A 26,707-nucleotide genomic window follows, 5' to 3' on the forward strand; every position below is an offset into this window, starting at 1 on the left:
AGTACCAGGGAAGACCAAAACTTGCCGCGTTCACTAGCAAGCACAGCATCCCCCCTACACAGCGTCATTTAATGAGTACTTCTTTTCAATAGTAGCACAAATAACCCCAATCTGACGGGGCAGAAGAAAACAGTAGTCAACGGAAGGGCGATCGGTCACCATTTGTGGGCATGCTCGGATCAAGAGTCGTTACCATTGCCACTGGACGGCAATGTTGCACTTCCTGTCCTGATCGCGAGATTACAAAAGCGAATGGTGATATGGAACATGAACACCTACTTACGTTTAGGCCAATGTGTGATACGGCCAAACGACGGAGCCAGATATTAATTATATGACGCGACAATACAGATAAAATGACATCAGACAGCAATGTAATGACGATAACAGTGTCCAGATAATATGTCGATACGAGCATCAAGATAAAGACGTCTCATTATTTTTGGAACTGAATATAACAGTAATTGGAGTCGCTAATAGCATTCAATAGCCAACCCAATGTAAGGAATGATAAATCATCCTGATAAGAGATAATAAATATTCTCAGAAAACAGCAATCGTAGGCGGAAAATGACATTTTAAAATCAAGAAAAAATATAGCATCTTTATATAACATCGGCACTATTATCCATTGATAACATCGATTTTTTTTTGTAAACAGTATATGAAGAAACTCCAACATCAAATCAAATAAATGTACATCTTCAGGGCAGACTCTTTCTTTCCATCTTCACTATGATCGCATCTAAAAAATCTAGGAAAAATCGCATCCGGGTAATTCGAGAGGTAATCCGTAGAACTGATATACGTTGAGTTTAGATGGATAAAGCTATTGATCTATTAACTATCCGATCCGCGCACTGCTCGCCTATCCTGACCTATGTCAGTATTTAATTTAAAAATAGCTTCATCAGTATGTCTATTCTTGGATTAATTTTTAATAGTTAAATGTTCACACGTTAACCTCCGTTCAAAGTACATTTTCAATTGTATCTTATAGCATATATTTTATATAGCAATTATTGAAACTACTTGTGTACCGAGGCTATATTACAGAACCATGATCAACCGATTGGTAAACTATGCGATCTCCATTAACTAGGTTACAGCTGATAAAGTCAACTGAGACTTTTCCAATGGACTTTTAAGAAACCCTCGACTTTGATCGCCTAAAGAGTATACGATTTCGATGTGCCTCGTCCGGCATAAACATATGTAAAAAAAAGGTCATTTGGACCTCCTGTCGTAGACTTCTTGTCTCAGTCACGAGTTAATAATCTTATGCACGTATATAGTAGTGTTTAGGGTAATCATTTATATTGGCGTATACGGACTTTAGCAACGGAGCACAAACCATCCATTCTCAAAGTTGCATTAAAACAAATACAGATTCAATCGGCACTTTCGTTACGTCGACTAAAACCCTACAACAGTACCATGGTAAACATCTAGAAGAACAAGGTGTCCCTAAACGGGATCTAATATACGGAGCATTTGACGGCTCTCTACTGAGTATTAATTTATGTCGTCCGTTTATGTGTGTACCGAGTATGCACTAACGCTGCTTCAACAAATCCTACCGCACATATATTTGATGATATGCGTTGTCCAGTTGTTTTGTCTATTTAGTGAATTAAACGCCATGTCTACCTTAACTTTTTGAAGTAATCGATTTTCCCCAATTATAATTACTTCGTAAAAAATTCAATCAGGAGATCTTTCCCTGTACATGAAATCGAATACAATATCGAGTACTTGATGTTCCAGCAGTCGCTCGAACATAGGGTGCCTTCTAGAGATAGCTATTACATGTTGGAAACAACAACATGCCCTTAGTGATAGCGGGGAACTAGCAGTCTGATAACTGGAACGATTACATAACCCAAACCCAAATAATTTATACGTTTGCTAGCACACAGACAATATCTAACTATTTGAGCTTTTTTCCGTCATTGAATACGTAAGGTGTGCCGGAACTGCTCCTTGCGACAACACGCTCATCTGACAAGTTCCTTTTTTTCATTTATGGATAGTGCGTGTCCTTTGAGAATAAGCTCGAACAGACAGAATTAGAAGGGTAAGCTCGCTCGAAATGCTCAGGGTGGCATTGAAATCATCATCGCCGCCTTTACCGCCGTTACTCGACGACTCTATTTCATTGTTGAAGCAAGTTTGTGCCAAGGACAATGCGTCCGCTAATGACTTCGTTAGAATGGCATCTTACTTCGGTATTTATCTATATTACTCGTAATGTATAGCTCAGTCACGATAATTAATGTATATATGCTCAACCGTTGCAGCCAAGCCGGGTACGAAATTGCAAAGCAGTAGGAAATAGACGAATCACTGAATCGCGTAACAGCTGTTATGTTTTATAGAGAATGTAAGGATGGCTACGACAACAAGATCAAGCGTCGGACATTAGGAAATAGCATGTGTACATTTCGTCAACTGCGAGTTCTAGATTACCGATAAGAGATAGTTGTAGTCACTCCAGCGGTATCAACTTTCGACCTTGTTGCTTGACTATATATATATATATATATATATATACGGTAACGTTTTGTCCCAGAGTCGAGGAGACGGGGAATTGTTTGAAACGGGGCTCGCATGCATTATAGCTTGCTCAGTAATACGCGTTTTGCACAACGTTTGAGCCAGCGACGATACAACAGACACCAAGCCCACTCCCGCTAACATTGTAATGGTTCGAGTGAAATATTTTTGTTCTTAAAATTAGAAAAAAATACACAGGTGACACTATATGGATAGCGAATTATGAAAACTGTTAGCTATTAGTTTCTAACACAAAATGTCTAAGGTTGAAATAAGGCTAAGTTAGCCATCAATAGTCTTAGTAGAGTTAATACAGACTTTCGGAGATCCTCCAGATCATGTTAGAGAGCCAGTGTTTGGCCTGACGCAACGAACTCGTTGAAAAGTCATCGGCGTGTTTAGCGTCCGTATAATGTTTAGTTGCAATATAGATAAAGACAAATTATTTCTCTGTGTAGTTAATGGTGTTTGACGTCTGACTTAGATGCCAGATGGTGGTGCCAGGTGGTATTCTGCTGATGTTTCTGATAAGATGGGTGTGCACTATCTTTGGCAGCTATTCTATTTCGTCTGCAAAGGCAAGAAGCTGCCTTAGCATCCCAGGCTATTTTTGCAGTGTCTAGCAAGGGCTCGATAAATGAGAGGATTCCCATATTCCGGCAATAGATCTTAGACTTCGATAATTTACCCCATCCCTATCGAGCACCCGAGGTCAATAAGAGGAATCTCGCTTAAAAAGATTAGCCGTGAACTCCTGATTGTTGTTACGACATCTTGAGTGTATAGGATTTTATCAGTAATCGAAAGCTTAAGTGCTATATAGGGTGATATATAAAACGCGTAACAAACATGGCCTTTCGGTTGCCCTCAACATCTTGCCCGGCGTCGAACAATACGCAGCCACAATATAAGTTTTCTGCGCACAGTTATTGGAGGCGAAGAAAAGTGGCATTTCCACGTTAATATGAAGTGGAAAAAGGAATCAATCGTTTCGGGAAATCAACTTAAGTCAATAGTCAGTCCGGATCTCGGTCCTTAAAAACCATGTTTTGTGATTTAATGGAACTGGCAGAACTTTAAACCTTAGCAATTTCATTGATTGAACAAGCCTATCCAACGGAAAGGCGAGGTAATCCTTTCTGACGACAATGCTAGACCGCACATAGACGCCGCCTTATGAAGGCTTGAGTGGAATGTTCTTTTTTATCCGCCATATTTTCCAGACCTCGCAGCCACAGACTGCCACCTTTTCACCCATTGGCAAATTCGTAGCGGTACACTTAACACTGAAAAGAACTTTGAAAACTGGCTGGACAAATGTTTCAACACAAAAACTGAAATTCGCTGCCAAGAATGTATAGACTAATAAATTAGGTTATCGCTTGATTTCGAGTTGAAACAAAATAACTGGTCTTACTTACGTTACAACCCACCAGATGCTGCGCCCATTTTCCTGGAGTCGCTACAGGCTTTATTTTCGATAATATCTCAATCGCTCGTCATATCGTAAATTTATTCCTTTATACTGACAAAATTGTGTGTACGAAATTTAGGTCTTCCACAGGGAGTATATATCCGTTAGCTTCATCGAGCAAAACAGTGTCTTTCGTTTAGAAAACTCGGCAAGCATCAACCGTTCGTCGCACACAGAGCAGACCGTATTCACGTGTCGGAACATCCACCTAAGCCCATCGCGATTTCTCCCACTAACAAAAAGTAAGATGACCAACCAATATCCGTTGCATATAAGATTGCTACCTCGCTGTGCTGAAATCACGAATAGAATTAAGATTAGTTCAGCCATATTTATGGGCGTTATATTCGTATTATATTCTGTGTATTTCTATATACACATATATAGAGCAGGGTACAAACCTTGTGGTATTCCTGAACACTGGAGCATCTAGAATCACAGCATCGTATCTATAGTCACATGCAAAAAATGGTCCGTTGTAGTTACTTGTAGTATGCCTCCCGCGCGAGAGGCATGAGCTATCATGGTGAACCTAACCATGACAACCTCGAAGACAGTCATCATAACTCATAATATCATTGCTGCCGCTTATGCTTGCCGTAATGACCACAGCGGTAGGGATAACAGCAGTCGGTCCTGTAGAATTGGACAAGTCGCTAAACGGATCCAAGCCAAGTAATTTCTTAGGTCGAATGTGGCTCTTCTGTACCGTACTGCTAACTTGCGGGCGTAGTTAGATCCACTGTCATATCGTGGCACGGATCGAACTTTTCATGTGGGATATAATGAAAATCAATAGAAATCTGGTGAGCAACTCCTCGTCATATCGTTCTGCCGTACGGAGGTCAACAGTGACATGAGCGGACAGCGTCTAGACACGAATTTTCCAATATGCGAACTTATATGTTGTCCTGTGAGGTAGGTTCTGGCACCTGTTGCAATTTGCAGCATATTAGTCACAAACCCCTTCTCAAATCTGCACACGATTTTTTCTCACCTCATAGAGGTTGTTAGTCTATGTCAGCAGCACTCGTATACGGTTAGCACGGTGCGACCCTTAAGCGAATAAGATTCTGTGAATATACAATCTTGTCTTTTTAGACGAATCGAATAAGTAAAAAAAAAAAAAAAAAAAAAAAAAAAGCCTCAGGTTATATATCAATCATTTAAATATATTGTGTATGTTTATTTAACAATAATTCTTTAAAAAGTGTCGGAATGAATATGTGACAAAGTGTGTAATTGTTTCGGTGGGATTAGCTTTGTACAATATACTGTTCCTCGCTCTCGTAGTGGTCGTAGAACGGTATCATATTCTGTTTTATTTAGTTGATCATTGTTCCTATTTAAAATATATTGATTTAAAATATCGACAATGGATACTATTTGGTTTCGGTTTACTGTTGCGAGACAGCGTCCGTTTGCCTGCAAATGTCAAATACGATACTTGATCTGGCGGTAGCAATTGGCCGCTAGAAGACAAGTTTAACAGAATCTATATATGAAAACGTTCTGTAAATAGAGCGATTAACGATGCACGATCCAGTTAGCCTATTTTTGATGGTAGAGAAATTTGTCTCGATTCTTGATCGTTTACCTATAAGTTTTTTGCGAGCTTTGTCTCGGCAATACACACAACCGATATTGATATTGCTGCCTACCAAGATCGATTAACTCAAATTGTTTCTCTTTGGTTTTTATTGTTGATGTTTATCAGATTCCATCGTTAAGTTCATGCATCATTTTCAATGCATAGCAGATACGTTAAATTGTTTAATCTATTTCAATAATGTAACTTCTCGTCAATTTAAGATTGAATTTTTCGCACATAAAATCTATCAACCATCGATGGCTTATAGCGCTTTTTTCGTGGCTGTCAATACCTGTTGACACGATTTCCACATATTTATTTATTACATAGCTACATGATGGCTTAATAGTGACATGTAGCGTATGGTATTGATTCAGTTTAGTTAATATTACCTATTATAGTACCTCTTTAGTTAATATTTATTCACCAGAGGTTGAAATTGTAAGGAGATCGTGGTATTCGAAAGCCCACATTTAAAAGGAATAGAGCCGCAACGTGCATTTCCAAACCGGAAAAGTTTTCTAAACCGTAAATTTCTAAACCGACTAAGTTAATCAAAAGGCTCTCTTTATTACTAGATTGCAGACACAAAGATAGATGATAGCTCGATAGAATTTTTACGGGATGGCTAACATTATTCAATAAGGAATGATACGCCTGAAAAGAACTTGTAAGTGCAGTTGTTTGTTTTGTTAAACGCAGTTTAAATAGTATGCCGCTACTGAAGTAGTCCTTAGATTTCCAGTGAATATTGTTAGTGCCATCAATGGGCACAGTTACTGAAACAGCGTAGGTCATTGAAATCGGCTATTCTGGACGAGGTTTCCTTCGCGTCTCCCTTTTCTTAGGCTCTAGGGAAGGGTGGCCTATTTGTCGCATAGATCTTACAAAACCTGACACTTCCCGTATGTTTAATTTGCAGCAGTTAGTTTTATATAGTGCTTTATTTAAATAAGCGAACGAAATCATCTGAATCTGTACGAGATTCAATTCGTTCATTCGAAAAAAGCTGTCATTTGATTCTAGAAACGATATAATATTTCAAATAAATATAAAGTTAATGATATTTTCGTTTATTCTGGGCGCGTTAAAAAAATGTTTGATTTGGAAAAGCCGCCAGTGTATAATATGCAATTTATAAGATGAATTAGTATGCACCGCCGGCCAGTGCAATTGCTTCTCAGTTTTTGCACCCATACATAATGGCTTTTAGTTATCTCTCAAAGATATCAAATGGCCCTTGCCGTTGCCTCAAGTGATATTGTCTTCTCGGACCATTAGAGCTACTTTCTTGACGCCATGATAATTGACGTATGATCTATCGTAGCAAGTATAGACAAACGTACGGGAAAAGCGAAACAAATTGTCCTGCGAAATCAGGGAGATAGCAGAAGAGTAATCTACTTTCTCGTCGGATCATTTTGAAGCAATCAACGAACCACAAGACTGATCTGAGAAGGTGGAAAAAATAGTGCAAAGCTGGGAATAGAATGAAAAAAAATGTTCCTCTAGTAACCGTCTCGATCGAGATGTGGTACAAAAAAGCTAAAAGCAAAAAAACTCCACAGGAAACATGAAGGACACCTTGCATGGGTAAAGTTTTCGCCCGGCTCCTCCATCTGTTCTGGCATACAGTAAACAAGGCTCTTGCATATACAACATTTAAACGAAATGTCGTTCTACCCTTCGATCTCCGCATCATAATTATAGTCTTGACTCTTTGTCGAAAGAAACAATAAAAACTTTCTTAAATAAGCAAATCAACTATGTGTTGTTGATTGATCAGCAACGCTTTGGTCCCATATATTGATCGTACCTAGATAAGCCAAAAGAAGACGGAGTCTTAAGAAACTATATTTTGTTCATTTAACCGCCGTATAATCGAGCGACAATTGTGGAAAGGAACTTAGGTATAAACTGATAAAAAAAAATAGAGATCGGTTTGATCTGCCCAGTCTCGTTGACGATTAGCTCAGTTTTGCTGAGATTATGTAAAAAGACCTATGGAACCTTAGTACTATTTTGCATACGTGATTGAATTGTCGAGATAACTGACTGCTGTTAGATTTCAGCTTTAAAAATTAGTCTATTCAAAAACACTTTATTCAACATGCAAAAAATTCAACATAGAAATAAAGGGCCCTATTTCCAAGGCACATCTAGTTTTTGTAGATCAAAAATAAGAACGGTCATTTCTTTGACGTACAATGTTGAAATCGCTAGCACATAAGTATCACCTGAATTAGATGCGCAAATTCAACATATCCGGTTATCCTTCCGCCTTAGAAAATTTCAAGTACAGACCTCATAATTTCTTGTATAATGACAACAGGACGAGAAAATTTGTATTTGTAAATTATTCGTCTGTCGTTTTATGTCTCATACTGTGTGGGCAGGCACCACGTTTGCGAATGGCCACATAATTGTTCCTGATTATAATCTTATTGTCAAGAAAAAAGTGCTTCAGTACCATAATGGTTCAATGGAGGTTAAACATACGAGAACTGAAATTGCCTCGCAGCACTATCCACCAGAATGCCTATATACATAGACGGGACGCCCTACGGGGGTAACGTCTGTTTGTCCTATTTCTGCTGCTGCTGTTACGACACGCCTACGGAGACGACTTCTATCAACTGCCCTCATCGTTCGTAGTACAGCAACGATACAATAACATAACGTAGCCTATGAAGCGATAAATCCGTTCGAAGCAATAATCCGTAAAAAATAAATAACAGACGAGGATTTAGTGTGTGCAAGTAACAGATTAATTGTACCTATATTACCTAAGTTTTTATCCTATCAGTTGAAGTGCATATATTAGCGAATACCATTACCGCCTGTCCGTGAAACGTGAAATAGTCAGGATTTCTATTGCAAATCATTGGTAAAAAAAATCGAACTTTATTTTTATTGCATTTTTATTTTTGATCCCGGTGGACCAAACGAAGGCTTGACCTTCACAAGGAAATAACACTTTCGTAATATTAATATTCTTCCAGACGAGAAAACCTGATATCTATGTTCTTGCGAAAAATTTTTTTGTCATCATTTGTGTCCAATAAGCCAGATATTAGTTTGGCAACAGTTTCATTGCATGCAAAAACTTTTAAAGGTAAGTCAATCATATCTTTCTAATTAAATCGCCTCTTAATAAACAGCATTATGCAAAAATTTTCTCTTGTGTAACTATAATTTTCGGAACATATATTATTAGAGAGGTTCTGTAGTTAAAATCACTCAAACAGCAGGTTGCCCGTGCCTTGAAAATTATCAAAGGAGTTTCACTGAAGGGAAAACGAGGACAACTGGGGCTAGTTGGAACTGGAAAGCTATTTTAGCTTTAGACTAGCCCTATATTCGTCTTTCAATTCTTCATTTTACCAGCGGCCAATATGCCTCGTGAATCTTCGTCGGGGCAGTAGCTTTTCACGTCAGATTTTTTCGAAGTGAAGTTGACGAATAGACCCTATAGTCGGCCAAGTATTTCTTTCGCTGTAACAGGTTGTATCGCTTCGGCAATTGTGCGCTGCATGTAGCTATATAATAGCTTGGATTTCTTCCACTGATGAGGGAATAGAGTTTCATTTAGCTCGCTCTTTACATTTGCCATTATAGGTGATATTATATATCGGCAGAAAAGCATTGGCTTTACCATAACACCGTCGGAAACAGCAGGCTTTGTGCTCGCTTGTTCGTTAAGGCCTTTATGCCCGTTAGGTCAATAAACAATATGTCCATAAGAATGGCTAGAAAGGAGAACCCTCATTACTGAAAAGATTTCTGCAAGACTACAGAACGAAGCGTTAAGTGTACGAGGCGGTTTATTTAGACGCGTCTTTATGAATTGCTCCCATCGCTATACCTAAACAGGAACAAATAGTTCAATATTTTTTTAAGTTGGCTAAACGTGTCATTCCTTAAAGTTAAATTTAACCAAAATAGTCTCCCTTCACCTAGACTACGATGCTACTTCGATACCGAAACCACTAATTAATTATTTTAAAAAAAATTTCTATTAGGAGACAAGCAGATGCAGAATGACGCAAATCGATATAGACATGGAATATGTAGGTAAGCGGATATAGAAGTCAATTCATTTGTTTTAGGGACAACTTAGGCACGGCAGAGAAAAAATATATACGCATATGAGCGGGATATTAGTAAATCCTACAAGTTCTTTATGCATTAATTTTTTTTCAAAATCAAGGATATTTAGGGGGTTTAAGACGCTCAACATTGTCAAGTGAACGTTTTGAATGTATAGCAAATAAAAGTAGTCAAAAAAAGGCTCTCCGAAGGACATACCGAATGCAGGGCGTGAAGTTTCGTATAGCACAGCAAAGAGAGCAGAAAAACAAGCGAAGTATTTTAACGTCAGACACAAACTTGCGTGTTCTTCACTAGTTATTTAGGCTGTCGTCCTACACCTAACTGATCGACAAGTAGCGATTGAGTGTTTAAACGAAGGGCAGTTGTATTTCAGGCTGTTGCGAGATCTAAAACCATGCTAGAAATACATGGATCACATAAAAATCTCGATTTTTCATGGGCGAACTACATATAAATTAAGTATTACATACAAGTACATACATTAAATAAGATAAAGCGGTTCGCTTACGGTGTTCTATGGCACTTCCATGGACGAAAATTAAAAAAAAAAAAAGATTCAATGCCATCGATCGAAGTTGAATACTTCAAGATCGTTTCTTCAGTCGAGCACTGACATGTTGGCCTCGAAGAACACTAAATCATACGACAACTCGACCACAGTCGACATGAATAGCTTAGAGAAATGGTGCCCCAGACGGCGCTTTAATGCCTACGACAAAACATTTGGGGTTTTGTTAATATATATATATATATATACATACATATAGTAATTAACTACCACGTCACATCGCAAACCTCGTACCACCCCGAAAACATGTACGATTGATATTCAGCATTCATCTGCGTTTTCGGCTTTTTAATAGGTACGAAATGTTTATATAATGCCAAGATGAACATTTATAAGGTTTGATCTATAGTATTGGAGCTGTGAACACCTCAGTAGGATCTACTTATCTATCGTATCTAGTGAGCAACTTTCAATGGTGTCCTCGAATCCAGAAATACCAAAACGTTACCCAAAAACTAGAGCTTTTTTCATATTTGAAAAGCCTAAAATCGTTCAAGAGTTACAAGATTTGACCCTTTTCGCTGTACACGAACTACTGCGTGAATTGTTTAAGACGGGGCCATGATACTAGTAGCACAAATCTGAGGGATTCCTCTGGGAAGCTATTTAAATGCTCTAAACACCTAAAAGCAAAAAGATTCTGGATAAAGCGATTACCAGAACGTGTAAAATATTCAAATGCAATGTTTATGCAATCCTTTCATTCGATAATTTTTTTCCAGTCGAAAACGGAAAATTCGAAACGGAAAATAAAAACCATAGCTGGTTACTTATGTATAATTATAGTCGTAATGTAAAAACAAACCATATTTTAGTTTACACAGATATTGATTAAGCGCAAAATTTCTTGTAGATATAATAGTATAATATAGAAACATTAATATTAAGCTGTCTGCGCTCGTTTAGGAACATAGTTCTGTATATGGGACATGTCTATGGAGGGTCGTTTCGCTTTAAATAATTAGTAAACCATGTAACAAACAATTACCCCATTTAGAGAAGCTGTGTAATGGCGTGACCGAACTTTTCATACTTATGTTGATTTACTTGTATGTTAGTTATGTAAGTTAATGAAATTTCTGAATTTTTGCCAAACTTTCACTAGACGATCCCTAATCGTTTGGGAAAATAATTTTTTTTTAGTTTATAATGAGAACACTTATTTAAATTGTCGTGGACAGTAGCATTACAAGCTGATAAATAATGCCTTCGTCATCCGCATCGCGGCTCTGAATGGGGCGATCTATGTTTGGAAGTATCCCCGCTATCGAATCTGCTGCTTTGCTTGCTTTAGCTACAGCCCTTTGCATATGAAATCTACCATTACGCGTTTTATCCGAATACACTTTCAAACACCTTATACCATTTACTATCTTGATTGGTTGACCGTTTAGGCCAAGATTGATTAGCCATACATTTTTTTAGATTAATAGGGTTCTCTGGTGCCGATTCTTAACATATTTTCAACATTCAGTTCTAAACGATCGATATGCAGAATTTTGTCTGATCAGGGTTCCGTCTCAAAAGCGTATCTGTCGTGGATAACGATAGCTAAATCGTCTACGCAGACGCCATCTCTACTTCTTTGAGAAGGAAGACCCTGTAAGCGAACAATATTGACGTATGTTATGTCTCACAATGCGGCCCGAAAGTAAATCATTGTGAGACCTTCATTTTCGTACCTATGCAAACGCCCGTACCCGTGATCTTCCTATCTTGTAGATTATTTGATATCATTGGTACTATATATATATATATATATATATATAGAGGGCCCTTTTTCCGAATCAGGATGTGCAGGATTAACTTCCACGGAACAGCGTATCTAAATGCACTGGCAAATAGACCTCGTAGATACCTGTGGTAGTTAATTAAACTTCCTAGAGCACCTAACTATATGTACCAACCTATGAAACCGTACTCTATGTTGAAAAGCACACCGAGCTTCTCTGCAAACTTTTGGAACCGCTCTGAGGGTGTTGTTAGCATGGCCTCGTTTCCAGACTTCAGCGTCGTCGTCACAGCGTCGCGGCCACTGTTGCATGACAGTATTATTAATTGCATTAATAGACAACAACCTCACTTCGCATTTGTTCCTGACTATCACTTACTTACCCTAAGTTACCACACAACAAATTCAATTGCGAAGCCAACGACTAGCTTGATTTAATGTATCATATTAGTGTTGGCTTGTGTAAAAGCCATTAGCCGTTTTTAGGCAAAAATTTAAGCAAACATTTTTTGTACTGTAACATATGATTACTTAATACGCTGTTTTGATCGATGACCTTCTGTTACTGTGGAACTCTTGTCATTTTTGAGCAAAAGCTGTGATAAGCGATTCTCGCATTTCTTCATTGAAAATAAATAAAGAAAGAAAAAAAAATAAAAATCTTATAGTGCGAGGCTCGGGCTCTACGGCGGCCGATGCATTACAATTATGCATCCGAATTCTCTCAGTTCTTGTTAGGCCGCTAAAAATATATGTAATCTGGCATTGTGACGGTGGAAGAGGACATTTTTTTCGTTCATCGGTCCCGGTCGATTTTTTCAACGGCTTGTTGTAATCGTGTCAGGAGGGTAGACCAAATAAATCGTTTGGCAAACCCATAATGGACGATTCTTTTCCAGTCCGACCAGACTATCGCCTTCTTTGGCATTAGTCAAGCTGTGTCCGAACTTATTTTTTTACTTACACATTATTACCATGTGCTATCTACTTCATCGCCCGTCACGATTATATGACTCAATTTTGTTATGTATCTGCAGAGTTTCGTAGACGAAAGTCTAATCGACTAAACACTCCTACGTTGATTTTTGTAGCAGCTAAATATCAAAGCTTTCTTTGTAGCTAGCCTTTTTTCAAATATCTTCTAAGTCTGTGGTAGAAGTTTAGTTCTTTGGAAATATAATGGCTACTTTCAATGCAAAAAGCAGTGATTTCATTAGCTTTATCCGCCATTGGTCGACCAGTCGAAAACGAGTTTTTCATATCGGAGTGCCCAGAATGAAAGCGACAGAAGCATTACTGGATCGTTTCCTCTGATAACGCATCTTGCCCATTGAACTAGAAAAAGGGTTATACTTTTTTCAACTACTCATTTTGTTCTAGCAGGGTTTTTTTTGCATTATGTGAGGAATAACCCTCGCGTTGCTAATGGCCAGTTTTTACCGCTGTCTTAAGTAACATCGTCTATTCTATAAGCCTAATTTTACCCGACCGGCAGGCCATTTAGGTCCACTAAATTGTATCACATATCCCTAACTATGGCGTACGTTAGATGATAATCATCAGAGGAAACGGGTCGACGCTTTAGCGGCGTTTGTTCTCATCGTAACGTAAACGGCTTTGTCACGTAATTCGATTATTGTTTGCCAAGTCTATTTTCAATCGAGTATTATTTTGCCATGAAGCTTTCTAACCAGTGCAGAAAATCTACACTTATAAAACAACTATTGGAATACGTCCGCAGAACATTCCGTACTCACGTTTGAATAAAGACTTCGTTCCTCAGATCATTTTCGTATATCAACGTACATCCAGTGTGTGCAGAGGAACATATTTAACACAATAAGGGTTAGGAACGAGAGAGAACTAGAATTACTAGCTTCCGTGAGCCTATACCTTAATACTAGACAGATAGAAGTTAAAGCAGTATACAGGCATAATCGAGGACGTTATATGGCTCTTCCTGATGATTTGATCATGACTCCACACCGAGACCGGTCGCATAGTGGCAGTTAGTGCAGTTGACAACTAGGAACACATAAGGTTGTCCATAAAGTTTGACATGATTCGTGCATACGCTTTGTTGTATGTTAGGAAATAGCCGGTTAAAGCATGACGAACTCGAAATACGTAGTCAGTCAGTACATGAACCAAGCCCCAAATCTGCTGGGGAGTCAAATGAATTAGATCATGCATCGATAGTATTTGTATCACCTAGTCGCTAGTGGTTTGTTCTATAGAAGCAATCTGACTGCTCGTTATTGGCTTCTGCAGCCGCAGCGTTCTGTCTGGAAATGAAACCGTTTTGGGATTTGCCTACAATAGGACAGCCTCCATCTAATATCCAGGCAAAGAGAAATTAGAGAATACAGTTCATTTTGGAGGTACACATTGTTCAGTCTTCAATATATCAATCAATAATATTTTAACGAAATAATTTTTTATCTCTAGTAGTACACTAAACATCTCATGGAGCAAATTGTAGCAGAGTGATCGTACGAACCATTTGATTTAAGTGTTATATATAGCATTTCATTCTATTAGCGATCTCTGCTCGCCTTCTAGCTATTCTTCCTGTTCTCAGTAGAGAAAGAGTACACTATTTCATAATCAATATGTCATTTTTGTGCGGAGTATATTACGTTGGCTGGTTCTGCCGTTTCTAATGCTCACGACGACCAGAGTAAAGCTCGATTAGAATAGAGGAACATTCTATTCTTGTCGACGCTTCTAGTACATGCAAATTTGGCTGACAAGAAATAGAATTCATTTGTACATAGTTCATCTCTTTCGTTGATGCGAAGATGTCGTCTACTCAGGATAGGTTAATTGAGACGTTGAATAAACGACTCTGGGAGGCACAACGCAGTGTGAGAGAAAAACGCGAAAAAATCCAAGCTCTAAGGGATGAGAGTCGTGGGGACCTCCAGCAACAAATTCAGGTCTGTCTCAAATAAAATTATACCTCTCTCATGTGAGTAGCTACTCAACGGTCAATAACTCAATAGAACTAGCCGTCAAGTTGATTATACTGAAATATGTATATCGGAACGCTACTAGAAAAGCTTGAGACATCAGTTTTTGCTAAAAAGGAGTATCTCACAAACATGTGTGGGCGACTGTTTTCTTTCATGGCTAACAATCTACAATTGGTTGCATTAGTATCGTACATAATACTGATCTTAATCAACTTCATAGTTTCGAATACGAACCTCATTAATGATAAGTAATGTTAAAAAATAGAAAAGAATAAGGCGTATCTGAAGAACTAAATTTAGCGCATTCAACTCTTAGCGGTATCAACTAATTCCAGTAGCCGATCTATCGGCTGCGTCAAAATCAAGCTAAAATACTAAGGCCTTTTCACTAAAACGTTTTTTCAGTTCATAGAAGGAGTCTTTTGACCAATAATCAATACACAGTGGGCTATGATAGGGCACAAGTTTGCGAACTCGGATTTTTAAACCCAATCTGAGGAAACAATAATACCGGAAGATAGACATGAATTTTTCTTGTAGATTCTAGCACGACTAACCGCCGACCAAATTTTGACGTTACCTCATAATTCAATTTCTACAACAGCAACAATTTAATTAGTCGCGAACTTACGACTTTTGTCAGTTACTTTTCGGATGTTACCGTGTACCCACCATTAAATCAATTTTAGTGAGACAATGAGAAATTTTTCAGTTATTTTAATGAAAATTTATTAATACACATAAAAAATTATGCGGTCCATTCTTATAAGTAAATACAGCTTTCACTGCAGAAAGCTCACCTAATTATTAAATTGTTATTAATTAACTAACTATCTGGTATAGTAAACTCGCCAAGCCTGCCGCGAAAGGGTTACATACAAATAGTCCAATACGAATGACAATCACATTTTAAGCTATGTCCAATAATACAAATCAAATTCTCGTTTATTTAAGAGGCTGCATTCATGTGGCTCGTGTTTCATAACGAAACCTACTCAGAATATTCTTGTTAAATATGGCGTGGTCGTTGAAAAATCTCAATAGGAAAAAAGTAAAGAGCTTACCCGCCTCCGGGACGAGCGAAACCAGGCAGAGGAAGTGACTAACGCCTGGGAGCGGGTGGCGCAAAACGCGGCGAAGGAAGTTCGCGAAAGGACGCTTACGAAAAAACGCCTTGAGGCCAAATCGGCTGACGTCAAGCGACTCCATGAAAAACTGGCCGCAGATACACACACGATTGTAAGTAGTCGTGTTCATTTAAATCAGAAAACTTAAATACGACGATAGATTTTCCGTTAAATTTACATTATATATAGCTTTTAAGATGGCAAAGCGGCAGCGTAGTTATCTACCGGTCTGGCTTAATGGGGGTAATCCTGCAATTAGCAAAAAATCTTTAAGTGTGGGAGCTTTTGATAACAAACAACTATTGCAGGGAAGCAACGCGGAGAGAGATCCCTTGTGCAGTAGTTTAAGCAACTACGGACGATATGATCAATATCTTATAACCATGAATTTGATTCTTACTTTCTAATTCTGTGAACAGAACGCTTTGCTAGAAAGCGCTCTCTCTCAAATGGACGCGTGTAAGCCCGGTCAGACAAACTCGCCTGGATCTGCCGGAAACAGCAGACTTAGCCGAGGAGCTATAGCGGACTATAGGCACCTCGAGGCTGAACTCCAGGAAGCTCATAAGCAAAAAGCAGAAAGTATTGATAAGATGTTCCATTTAGCAAAGGAAAAGGTAATGCCAGCACTAACCCTTTCCAATTCCGTCGCTCTCCCACTAAAATTAAAACTCGATATAAAGGTATGTAATTTCCAAAATGTTGCGAAGCGAATGCTTATTATTACGAGTACTTCAATTTGAAAAAACAATTCGTGGAGTCTGAAAGCACACACTGATCTGTCTGAGTTTTCAAAAGATTTATAATGACTTTATGCCTAGCTTTGGCTTATAAATTACGGTGCCTCTAGCTAACTGGGGTAATGTTGCACAGAGCGATCACGACAAAAAGCCAGCATTTTTGAAGGTTAACTTTTGTTTACAATAAAAGAAAGCCTTATTAAAATATGGTAATGTTCTATACTGTTTTTTTTTCTTTTTTTGATCGTAATAATCTTAATAAAAATGTAATAATGAGCAGGAGGTACAAAATATGATTGAGCAAAAAGCTCAAGTGGAAGCTAAACTTGAGGCTAAAGGTGTCGAAGCAGAGAGGGCCATTGAAATGTCGGAGCGTGAAGTTCGTGTGTATTGTTCTCAGCGGTCGTTGGCGGCAATTCATGAACGTTTGGACGAACAAAAGACGTTAGTCGAGGAAGCTAAACAGAGGAAAGCCGCTGAAAAGATTGCTACTGCCGAAAGCCATCGCCCAGAAGCACAAGAATCTTTGCCTGGACACTTACAGCAAGCGACCGAACGCAGTGACTATCACAGACGCTCCGATGCAACTAATAGTAAGTAGAAGTAAGGATTAACGTAGTAGTATATCAGCGACCATTGTTCCTCCCGAATAGGTAAACGATAAGAAAGGACTGAGAATATATAACAGATACTCGAGGTGTCAAAAAAAACATAAAAAACCAATGCGAATTGCTGGAGAAAAGTCAACGCACGAACACCGTTCTATGACAGATACGGATCAATGTTTCCTTGATGCGTGCATCTTGATAAGTTGTATGGTGCGTTTAAGATATAATGCATTCGATGCATACAAACTGGAACACAAGATGGAATACAAAACAAATGTTTGTATTTATTGTAGTTGCGCCCATAGGATTTAGATTTAAGCACGTATCATAAGCGTACGCTACCAACGAAAGAAGACCATCTAGCTTTATTTATTTCATGTAATGTAGAAACATTACACATACCTAACTTGACCTATTAATAAAATTACGCAAACGTTTTGAATGCCATTAAATTCATAGGTGGTAATACGCAACTTTAAATAAAATACATTGGATTTGTGGCGGTAGCCGTTTTTATTATGTAAGTGCAGAACTCAAGACCATACCCTGCTTCTTTTTACCTTATCGTTATTGACTTTACCTCTAATATGAAGACATAAAATTTCACAGCCGATTTAACTTATTTGGAGGGATACGATATGCCGCCCCCTACAGGAGAGTCTTACCATAATCGCCGACGTCATAGTACTGAGCTGCAGGAGCGTAAGTGAATTAGTTTTGAGCAAACAATTAATTGAGCCATTATTTGCTTTTAATTGAACAAAAAGTACAACAAGCATTGAAGAAAAACATATATATACACACGTTTGACGTAATGTGTAGGTGGTCGTACTGAGCGAGTTGAAAGTGATGTGGATCATGACTGGAGGTCCAATGAATCAGCGCGCATTGATAACGAAATCAGCGATTACCATGTGAGTAAAAAAAAATAGCAAAATTAATTTTTAGCTTTCAGTCCCACCTGCGAGATATAAAGTAACAGAGTGAGCTAAATTGAGCATGTATTATTGAAATAGGGGCAAGCTTCTTGGTTAAGGGTTTTTGATTTTATGGCAAGTACATCATATAATAAGTGTTACAACATAGTTAATGTATCTTGCTCGCAGAAGCATGCTTGCAGTTATGGAAACGTTTAATAATAGGTGCCACTTTGCCTCACGCAATAGTACGAGAGGAAGGTTAGCCGAAGCTATGTACTGGGGTTCGACAGCATATTGAATTAGATCAATATTCCAATCTACTTCATTTAAGTAAAATTAAAGGTACCTATTATTTTATACAGAGGCATATTTTACTATCTCATAACATTTATCTTACTATGGCGTAATAGTCTAGGGGTGCTCATCAATCTGGGTCCATAGACCGTTTGCATGCTTCACGTAGACATCCATCTAATACGAGCCGTGAGACCTGCCAGAACGAATATCGTGACCAGAGAGATCGGTGTACAACCTACAAAGAGTACCGATTTCGTGATTACATCGTAAGTCGTACTAAATTTGTTCTTAAGTAAATCTCAGTAATTTTCTTGTTACGATGCATGGTTCACTTGCTATATAAACTTCGTTTAACAATATGGGCGATAAAAACGAAAACAAGAGAAAATTGTTTTTGTTCTAGACAACTTATTTTTTTACATTGCAATGCTACAATGATTTGATGAGAAATTATTCGACTATAATTCAAAAGATTGATTATTGTTGTCTTTAATTTAAAATACACACTTGTATTCATTTCAGTATAAACATTATATGTTAAACTATAATTAAATGCTTACAGTTACACCCCGACGATCTTCTATCTGAACACTCAGCCTCGGGACGTTCGCCTGAAGATTGGCGCGATTTTCTTACGCATACGAGTTCCAGACCAGGAAGTCCCGTCGAGAAAGATCGGGAGAGCCCGTTGTCCGTTGCACGTGTGGACTTAGGAGAGCTTGAACCCTCAAACATTTTCGGCAATAGCAGAAACCTGGATCAAGGCTTATCGGCTGAAGATCACAATCGTTTATTCTGAGTTGATATCGCAAAGTAGTTATTATCGCTGATAGTTAAAAATTATTACCATTCTCTGTTAAGATTATGGTTTAATCCTCCAATTTTATCAATATATCTACATATGTATTTCACACAGACCGGTAGCAATTGGCAATTTTTCTGAGAAAAAAATATAGCCAATCACACCAACGCAAAAAAATTAATCAAATAGTTGCAAAAATGATTAGAAGGGTAACTAAAAGAAGCTTATAAGGATGGCTTCCAGCAAAATTGCTATTCAAATTTCTTTTATTTAACCAATAGAATTGAATAAGCCTACATGAACGAACAAAAACGGTCGTTGTCTAACTCGATGTGGTTATGTTATTAAGGGCGTGCCGGTTATGCCGTTACATTCTTTTTTTGAACAAAAGTCTTTGACCAAAAAAGTGAATTAATTATATAGGCGGCGTGTGTAAAGTTTGTGTCTAAGCGAACCTAGCGACGACTGTCTTAAATAATGGTTAAATTCGCATAAAGTATTCATAAGAACATACTTACATTACTGAAAACTTAATTGTCATATACTATAACGCTCAGAGTATTTTCTTCCTCTCCCTCTCAACTAAACAAAGAGATACTAATGATAGGTAATATTCAACTATGTGTAAAACAATAGTAAGCTTACTTACATCGCCATTTGATACGAGGAACTAATATAAAGATAGATAAGTTAGTGCACTTTATCATGTTCCTTAAACTAAGCTATAACTAAGTCACTCGTTTCCTGATGGCTTGGTTTTTTATCAGATCGTGTCCCTCAGGATTTAACATATTTATCTTACGTCCAATTATAGCGTAAGGCACCACGTATCACACTGACGGCCGAAAAGAAGCCACTATGCAATAGCTTGACGATCTTCTTTTCTAGGTAGATTTTCATAAAACTCGGCGCCATAGGCAAATGCTTCTACTAGTAATGCTTGTGGCCTACATACGACATAACGAAAGTCTGTTCTTATCTCATAATCCACTTCCATTGGTTTTTCTCTTACTACCTCTACACACACAAATGTATATATATATATATATATATTTGTGTTAATGAGATGTAACTGCGACGCGAGCACAAAGTAAAATTTTCTTACAGGGGCAAAGCGGTGACAGCGCTCTTCTACGGTAAGCAAAATGCTTTCAGCGTCTGAAATTCAATCGTCAATAGAGTTCAATAAAGCCAATAGAATAAATAAAGTTGTAAGAAGGTACAACTATATAAACCGCCACGATTGTATACAGCTACTTAATAGAAATAATTATGCAGCTTAAAGTTTTTATGTCATATAAGAAGCTATAGCAAGGACCACGATGCTAAATAAGGAGACATGTGTTCATTGCAATAACACTGCCTGCAATCATTTCTATAGCTGTACGGAAATACAAAAGAACCATGGGCAGTAGATAATGTCAGCGGTGAAGCCGGAGGTTCCATGATGAAACTTTAAATAAAGAAAGAACGAATACAATAGATAAAATCGATAGTTATTGATACAGTGACAAAGAAGTTTCGTTTTAAAGCGGTTCTTTTTCACCGTCGAGATAATACCTTTTGCGGATATCGATGGGAATATTTTGGACAAATCAAGTTTTTATGCCAGTTGCTACGTGTTGATTCTTTTTGCATTAATTATATACAGTTATCACTCTATTTGCACTTATATGATGCTGAACCTCTCATATGAAATAACTTAATAGGTTTCACTAAGTCATGTTGGTATTTAAAGGACGGGGCGTAACGCACGCTTATATCACCTTTAGAACATCATTCTTGAAAAAGCACGTGCCAAAAAAGACACGAAAGTGTGACTTAAGCCGAATGTTAGGAAGGAAACATCATGTACATTCATTTCTTGCGTTCCCCCTACTTCATGTCTGGGGCTAATCTCGGTCGTCGAAGATATTCTATTACCCCAAAAAGGGTCTCAGCATGAATCAGCTACCTAAACTGGCCGAGATACGTCAACGCCTACTTGTAACCCAAACGAAAGTCAGGTGGAAATCGGCACGTTCAGCTTTTACTAGCTATCGCGATTTACCTTTTTCTCAACGTTAAGACAGTCTGTGAATTTCTACAAGATGTATTGGCAGTATTAGGTTCGAGATGCCTTTCCAGTGCTGCAGCGACAGGAAAAGCTGCTGAAAGCCAGTAAAAATGTTATTTTTTTACAACGTATTATTTTCGTGAAAAGTTGCTATTTTTCTTAATTTGTCAATTACGAAAGTAGTGTCGAAAAATTCATATATGTATTTGCGGTATGAAGGCTTCGCCGTATGATCGAGTGGCAAGCCGCGACGCGCGCTCACAGTTTAAGCACGAACAAGTTGCATATATACCGGTTATTTGCCGGTTTAATTCCCATTTCACTGTATCTGTATGATGACGACCACAGACCGCAGCTTAATGTATTCCCGATATCTGGATATTAAAGTAGTGTTCCGGAAGAAATCGAGAGAAACACGTACTAACGTACGTATCGTACGGCAAAGCTAGACTTCGGCGGTCGACAGTTCCACTAAACGCAGGCAGCTGCAACAAAAGGAAAAACTTATGGAAATGCCCAGATATAGTGTAGAGCATAATTCTTTATATATGCTTTGTTTAGTTATATATATACGAATAATATATATAGTTTGTTCGTAGTAGTGCTCGGAGAGGATGCCTCTAAATTGTTACTATGAACGGATAAATACGATTTCAATTGCTAACGAGATTGTTTGTTATTATGATCAGGATATAGAATAGTGTCAGTTATCCTTGCGGAGAAGTATCTTCAAGGGATACGATGTTCATACTGATTCTAGATTGAGTACGTTATCTTACTGAAACCAATGATACTATCATGGTATTGTATAGCGGCCATTGGCTATAAGGGAAACGTAAAAAACTATGCCGATAAAAAAAAAAAGAGAAAAGCCGATAAAGGGTAAAACTTGACCGGCTTGAGATCAACAATTATAAGATTCTAGTAGCTATTATAAAAGAAGTCAACTACTGTTATGAAATAGGGATTATGCTATTAAGGGCAGACTGTTTGATGTACAACAAGCTCTACTTATATTCAGTACTCGTATAGACAGAAAAGGTTCTCCGAACAGCCAAGTTTGTCTGGTTCCTTTTTCGTGCAAAAATATACAAACACGCTTACTTTATTGTCACTAAGATAACATCAACAAAGTTATTCCGATCTACTCTGCTGTAAATCTCTCTTATTATGTAAAATATGCGTGGAATAGTCACTCTAAATATACGGGTTGTTTTCGGAAGACTTGAAACATTGCTCTTATATCCTCACGTTGGGGATTGACTCCCAATATATTATGGAACGGGAATAAAATGATATATAAACTGTAAATTAATAGAATTTTAAACGATTGAAAAAACTCACTTATCTCACATTGAATGATCTAAACTTGACAGTAATGGAGGAACAATTAAGGAGGGGATATAATAATAATGAAATTAATAATAAGAATAAAAACAGGTTATATACTCTCAGGTTGTATTGCAGCTTACCTCAGGATCATGAAGACATGGCTACGTCGAAGCTTGCGATCCAAACGACAGGCAAAAATCCAGTGCGCAAAATAACGGAGAACGAGGAGCGAGCAGAGGTAATAACGGGCAGATAGAAAACAATTCCTTCCTCCTCAGTGCGTCAATCGTGATGAAATCGTTCCGCAGTTTCCCTCTACAGCAAATCTGTGACTGTTGCTCCAGTTCCTTACAATGCATTCAGTCGGCACGTTTAGCTTCTGCCTGGGAAAACCAGCTTGGGACGTAACATTAGAAAGGACGTAGTCAGGCAAAGGCAACCGCAGTATTATATATTGTTCTATGGCAGTAAAATGCACTTCAATATAGATATAAGAATGTCAAAACGAAGCAACTGTTTTTTTTAAAGCATGAAGTGCCTTTAAGGCTATTTATGAAGCCAAATAAAGGATGGCTACATTATAGATTTATTTTATAAAGTATAATAATACATATATATTAGCATCACCCTTAAATCTTGTCTGTAGGACGTATATGATTAAATTCTATCTGCATTGAAGAAATCATATTTGACATTAAACCTATCGGCCCTTCCTGTACAGCTATTGATGTCAAGCATAACCAAAATGACTGATTCTAAATAAAAATTTGTCGTTTTTATCATTAATCGTAAACTCTCGATGGCGTGAATTTGGGTGTGAAGATCTCGAGAAGTCTCGTAAATGATTTAATCGACCAATAATGACAGGTTTCTCTTTTTATTTCAAATGCTGTCTACTTTTACTGCAGTTGACGAATTATCATAATTGTGCACGTTTATTACGCAAATTTCAACTGGCGACGCCAACCGGTAAAACTTGTGGGGTAAACAATAATTAAATGTAAGTGACATTTCAATAGTTTGTTGATCATGCAATATCTTAAACGATAGCTATTTTCATTGTTTAAGCGGCCTTCTACATCCGCCGCATAAAATCTAAGACTTCAAGTAGGATTTCCATTTGCCTTCATTTCAGCATATTGAGACGTATCCCTGCATGATGATAGAAGGAAAATGTGACAGTCACGAGTATTTTTTTATGATATAAAATGTCTACCATGGCTTGGTGTCTTGCGTCAACTAAACTTTTGTTTAAAAATCATGAAGTTGCGTACATTTTTTTAGTTATAATACAAGTAAACATAAATAAATGACTACTGATGATAACCGTAACGAAAACAGTGTTAATAATAGTAACCGCGTTATTTTCGGAGTTGTATATTTTGCTGTGTTCCTCCAATTATTGAAAAAATTATTGCTGGCTGTTTGCCTGTAATACTCCCTTTTCGTTTTATGGCTCTACTATTATCGTTACATTTATTTGCTGCTCAAAAGAACTTTTCTGAATAATTTGATTATGTGGTGAATGGAGTTCCATGTCGAATTCAGATTCCGAAGTTAGACGTTCTAGGTGAAAATGCATTTTTGAGACTTACTTTGCTGTCTCCCGAGATTACAAGTTACCGGAGCGGCAAGAGATTTATTCCACGTGCGGTGAAAGCTTTATAACCCCAAAAAAATTCAAAGCGGCTTGCTAAGTTCGAAAATGAAAGATTGTACTTGAGGGGTGTGCCCCATCCCGATCAAGCATCCGAGGTCGATAGCGATTTTGGGTGGTAAACAGCTTGCTCACTACCATTACTCGTAAAAATGAGTAATGGTAGTGAGCAAGTCAATGAGCAATCGTAGAAATATTGCCAGACGTTCAACGTACGAAACATTCACAGAAATTCGGAGTTTGGGTGTGTCATAAACTGCGTGAGAAGCACAAGAAAATATGGCTTTTTATAAGCTTTTCTTTTAGATTAAAGGTTATCGAAAGTATCGGATAAACAAGCTTTTTGTAGTACCCGAGGAAAGCAGAAAACCAGTAAGCCCCTCTATCATTACTGGTGATAGCGTCTCTGCCTTTACACCGCTGATGCGGGATTTTACTATGGCAAAAATCCAAGTATTAGAAAACGTATAGTCGATGGGGACATGCAAAAGCGCCTCACTTAACCACAACCGACGGTTAGATTACTTAATCGATTCGAAAAGGAGAGGGTCCTGCGAAGCCAACAGAAAAGGGCGTACGAGAAGTAGATAGGTATCGTCGTATCCACACAAGATATCAGCGTAGGGAAAAAAAATCGATAGCTTAATCACGACGTAAGAAACAAAGAAGTTCAGTTACATAAACTCAATCCGACTGAAAGCTAGCATAACAAAAGGGAGACCTCTCTAGGTACTCATAGCCAAAGAAGACGGCCCGGTTGACGCTACGACAAGGAAAACAATAAACTGTACAGTGGAGAACAGTTCTACGGCTTAAATAGTTAATCTAGGTGGAAGTTAACAAAATCATTGTTAGAGTAATACAGCCCAAGGTAAGGGCGCACCTCTAATTTCTATGAGCCTGATTGCCGTTCGCTTGCCAAAAAGGCAGTCCTGCAGTCCTATTAAAGAAACTTTAGAAGCAGCTACAAGGTTCAAAAAAGACCTTTTCATGATAAATTCTTATCTTTGTTACATCACAAATGAAGGCGAAAGACCAGGTCGCAAGAACACCCTGGAACGTGTTACTAGGAAGTTGGAGCTGAAACTGGCTGCTGGGACTAGCAGACGTAACAGGAAGTCTAAGGGAGCTAAGGGACATGGCTACCGGAAGATAGGTGACAATAATACGATTTTAATCAAAAAAAAGAGAAGGCAGCTCTTGCGTGGAAACACTAAGAAGGTTACAGCAAACAATTGATTCTTTTAAACACAATGGCGCAATGATGAAGGTCCAGTGACTTAAAAACGATGACATGCGACTTAGCGTGGCAGAGTCAGCTACTAGAGATTCGGTCTCATCCCTAAAGGCCATCACAAAAAAGGAAGAACTCGAATGGAACTCAAGGTTATTGTCGAAATCTTGCAGAAGCAGTGACGTTTTAGGATGTTGAGCTCGTTCTGAATCAGTAGCCTAATATGGCAACCACTTTGAGGTAGATGTGCCTATACGACGAGCTACTAGTAATTTGTCAGTGCTGATTCGATTTTCGAACGTGGTCGTAGCCAAGCGGCTGTTAATTTAGGGTGATTACCCGCATGCTGGGTGTTATATTCAGTCTTGGAGTGGGTTTGGGCTGCATGTTCCCAAAAATACCAAAGAATCGGGCCCGTGACTTGAAACTGCCGTTAAATGTCACGTGTCGCTCTATCTTACTAATGGGCCAAATGTGACGCTAGTCAAAAAGTGAACCAAATGAGTCAATGGGTGACAAGCGAATCGATAACAGGCTTGATACGTGTGTTATGCTTAGCGCACCGGTCGGAATGCTGCAGAATCTAACTTGTACTTCTCATTCATAGAGATGCAAAGTACTAGGTGTTTCAAGATAGCTCGACAGGAGTGTATCAGGACATGCCGAAGGACGAAGCGAGAAAACGCACGGAAGGATTGCCGCGAAGAGCTGGTCCCCTTAATGGCAGACCTCAAAAATATGTCACGCCGCTCTGAAATCTACAGTCAACAAAAGTAAGCAGGCATTTTAGAAAACGCTTCTCAAGAGAGTTAATAAAGCCCCGTAGGCCCGCCCGTATAAGATGGTTTATGAAAAGATTAATAGCGGGACAACAAACTAACAAAAAAAAACAGTAGCTCCAGGTGGTCCTGCAGGATCTGAGATA

The 26,707-nt window shown here is 38.2% G+C and overlaps 2 protein-coding genes across 2 annotated transcripts; both read left to right on the plus strand.

Annotated features, from left to right (window-relative positions):
• Positions 1-14,835: 14,835 nt before the first annotated feature.
• CCDC151 (Coiled-coil domain containing protein 151) lies at positions 14,836-17,089 on the plus strand. The gene is made up of 3 exons (XM_086975058.1): positions 14,836-14,973; positions 16,054-16,248; positions 16,556-17,089. The coding sequence occupies exons 1-3, from the start codon at positions 14,836-14,838 to the stop codon at positions 16,877-16,879; spliced, it is 657 nt and encodes a 218-aa protein (XP_086831184.1). The 3' UTR covers positions 16,880-17,089.
• LOC111254524 (uncharacterized) lies at positions 17,090-20,966 on the plus strand. The gene is made up of 5 exons (XM_022815453.2): positions 17,090-17,469; positions 18,094-18,186; positions 18,307-18,398; positions 18,815-18,967; positions 19,264-20,966. Exons 1-5 carry the CDS (start codon positions 17,169-17,171, stop codon positions 19,498-19,500), a joined length of 876 nt encoding a protein of 291 aa, XP_022671188.1. The 5' UTR covers positions 17,090-17,168; the 3' UTR covers positions 19,501-20,966.
• The last annotated feature ends 5,741 nt before the right edge of the window (positions 20,967-26,707 follow it).

The sequence above is a fragment of the Varroa destructor genome, unplaced genomic scaffold (assembly GCF_002443255.2).
Source record: "Varroa destructor unplaced genomic scaffold, Vdes_3.0 BEIS01000007.1, whole genome shotgun sequence".
Lineage (NCBI taxonomy): Eukaryota > Metazoa > Arthropoda > Arachnida > Mesostigmata > Varroidae > Varroa > Varroa destructor.

Excerpts from the sequence above, each read along its gene's own strand:
- LOC111254524 (XM_022815453.2), top strand. The coding sequence starts at position 17,169 with ATGATTGAGCAAAAAGCTCAAGTGGAAGCTAAACTTGAGGCTAAAGGT. Across the intron at positions 18,187-18,306 it reads TAGTACTGAGCTGCAGGAGC|GTGGTCGTACTGAGCGAGTT; the intron begins GTAAGTGAATTA and ends CGTAATGTGTAG. Across the intron at positions 18,968-19,263 it reads ACCGATTTCGTGATTACATC|TTACACCCCGACGATCTTCT; the intron begins GTAAGTCGTACT and ends AAATGCTTACAG.
- CCDC151 (XM_086975058.1), top strand. The coding sequence starts at position 14,836 with ATGTCGTCTACTCAGGATAGGTTAATTGAGACGTTGAATAAACGACTC. Across the intron at positions 14,974-16,053 it reads ACCTCCAGCAACAAATTCAG|GAAAAAAGTAAAGAGCTTAC; the intron begins GTCTGTCTCAAA and ends AAATCTCAATAG. Across the intron at positions 16,249-16,555 it reads CCGCAGATACACACACGATT|AACGCTTTGCTAGAAAGCGC; the intron begins GTAAGTAGTCGT and ends TTCTGTGAACAG.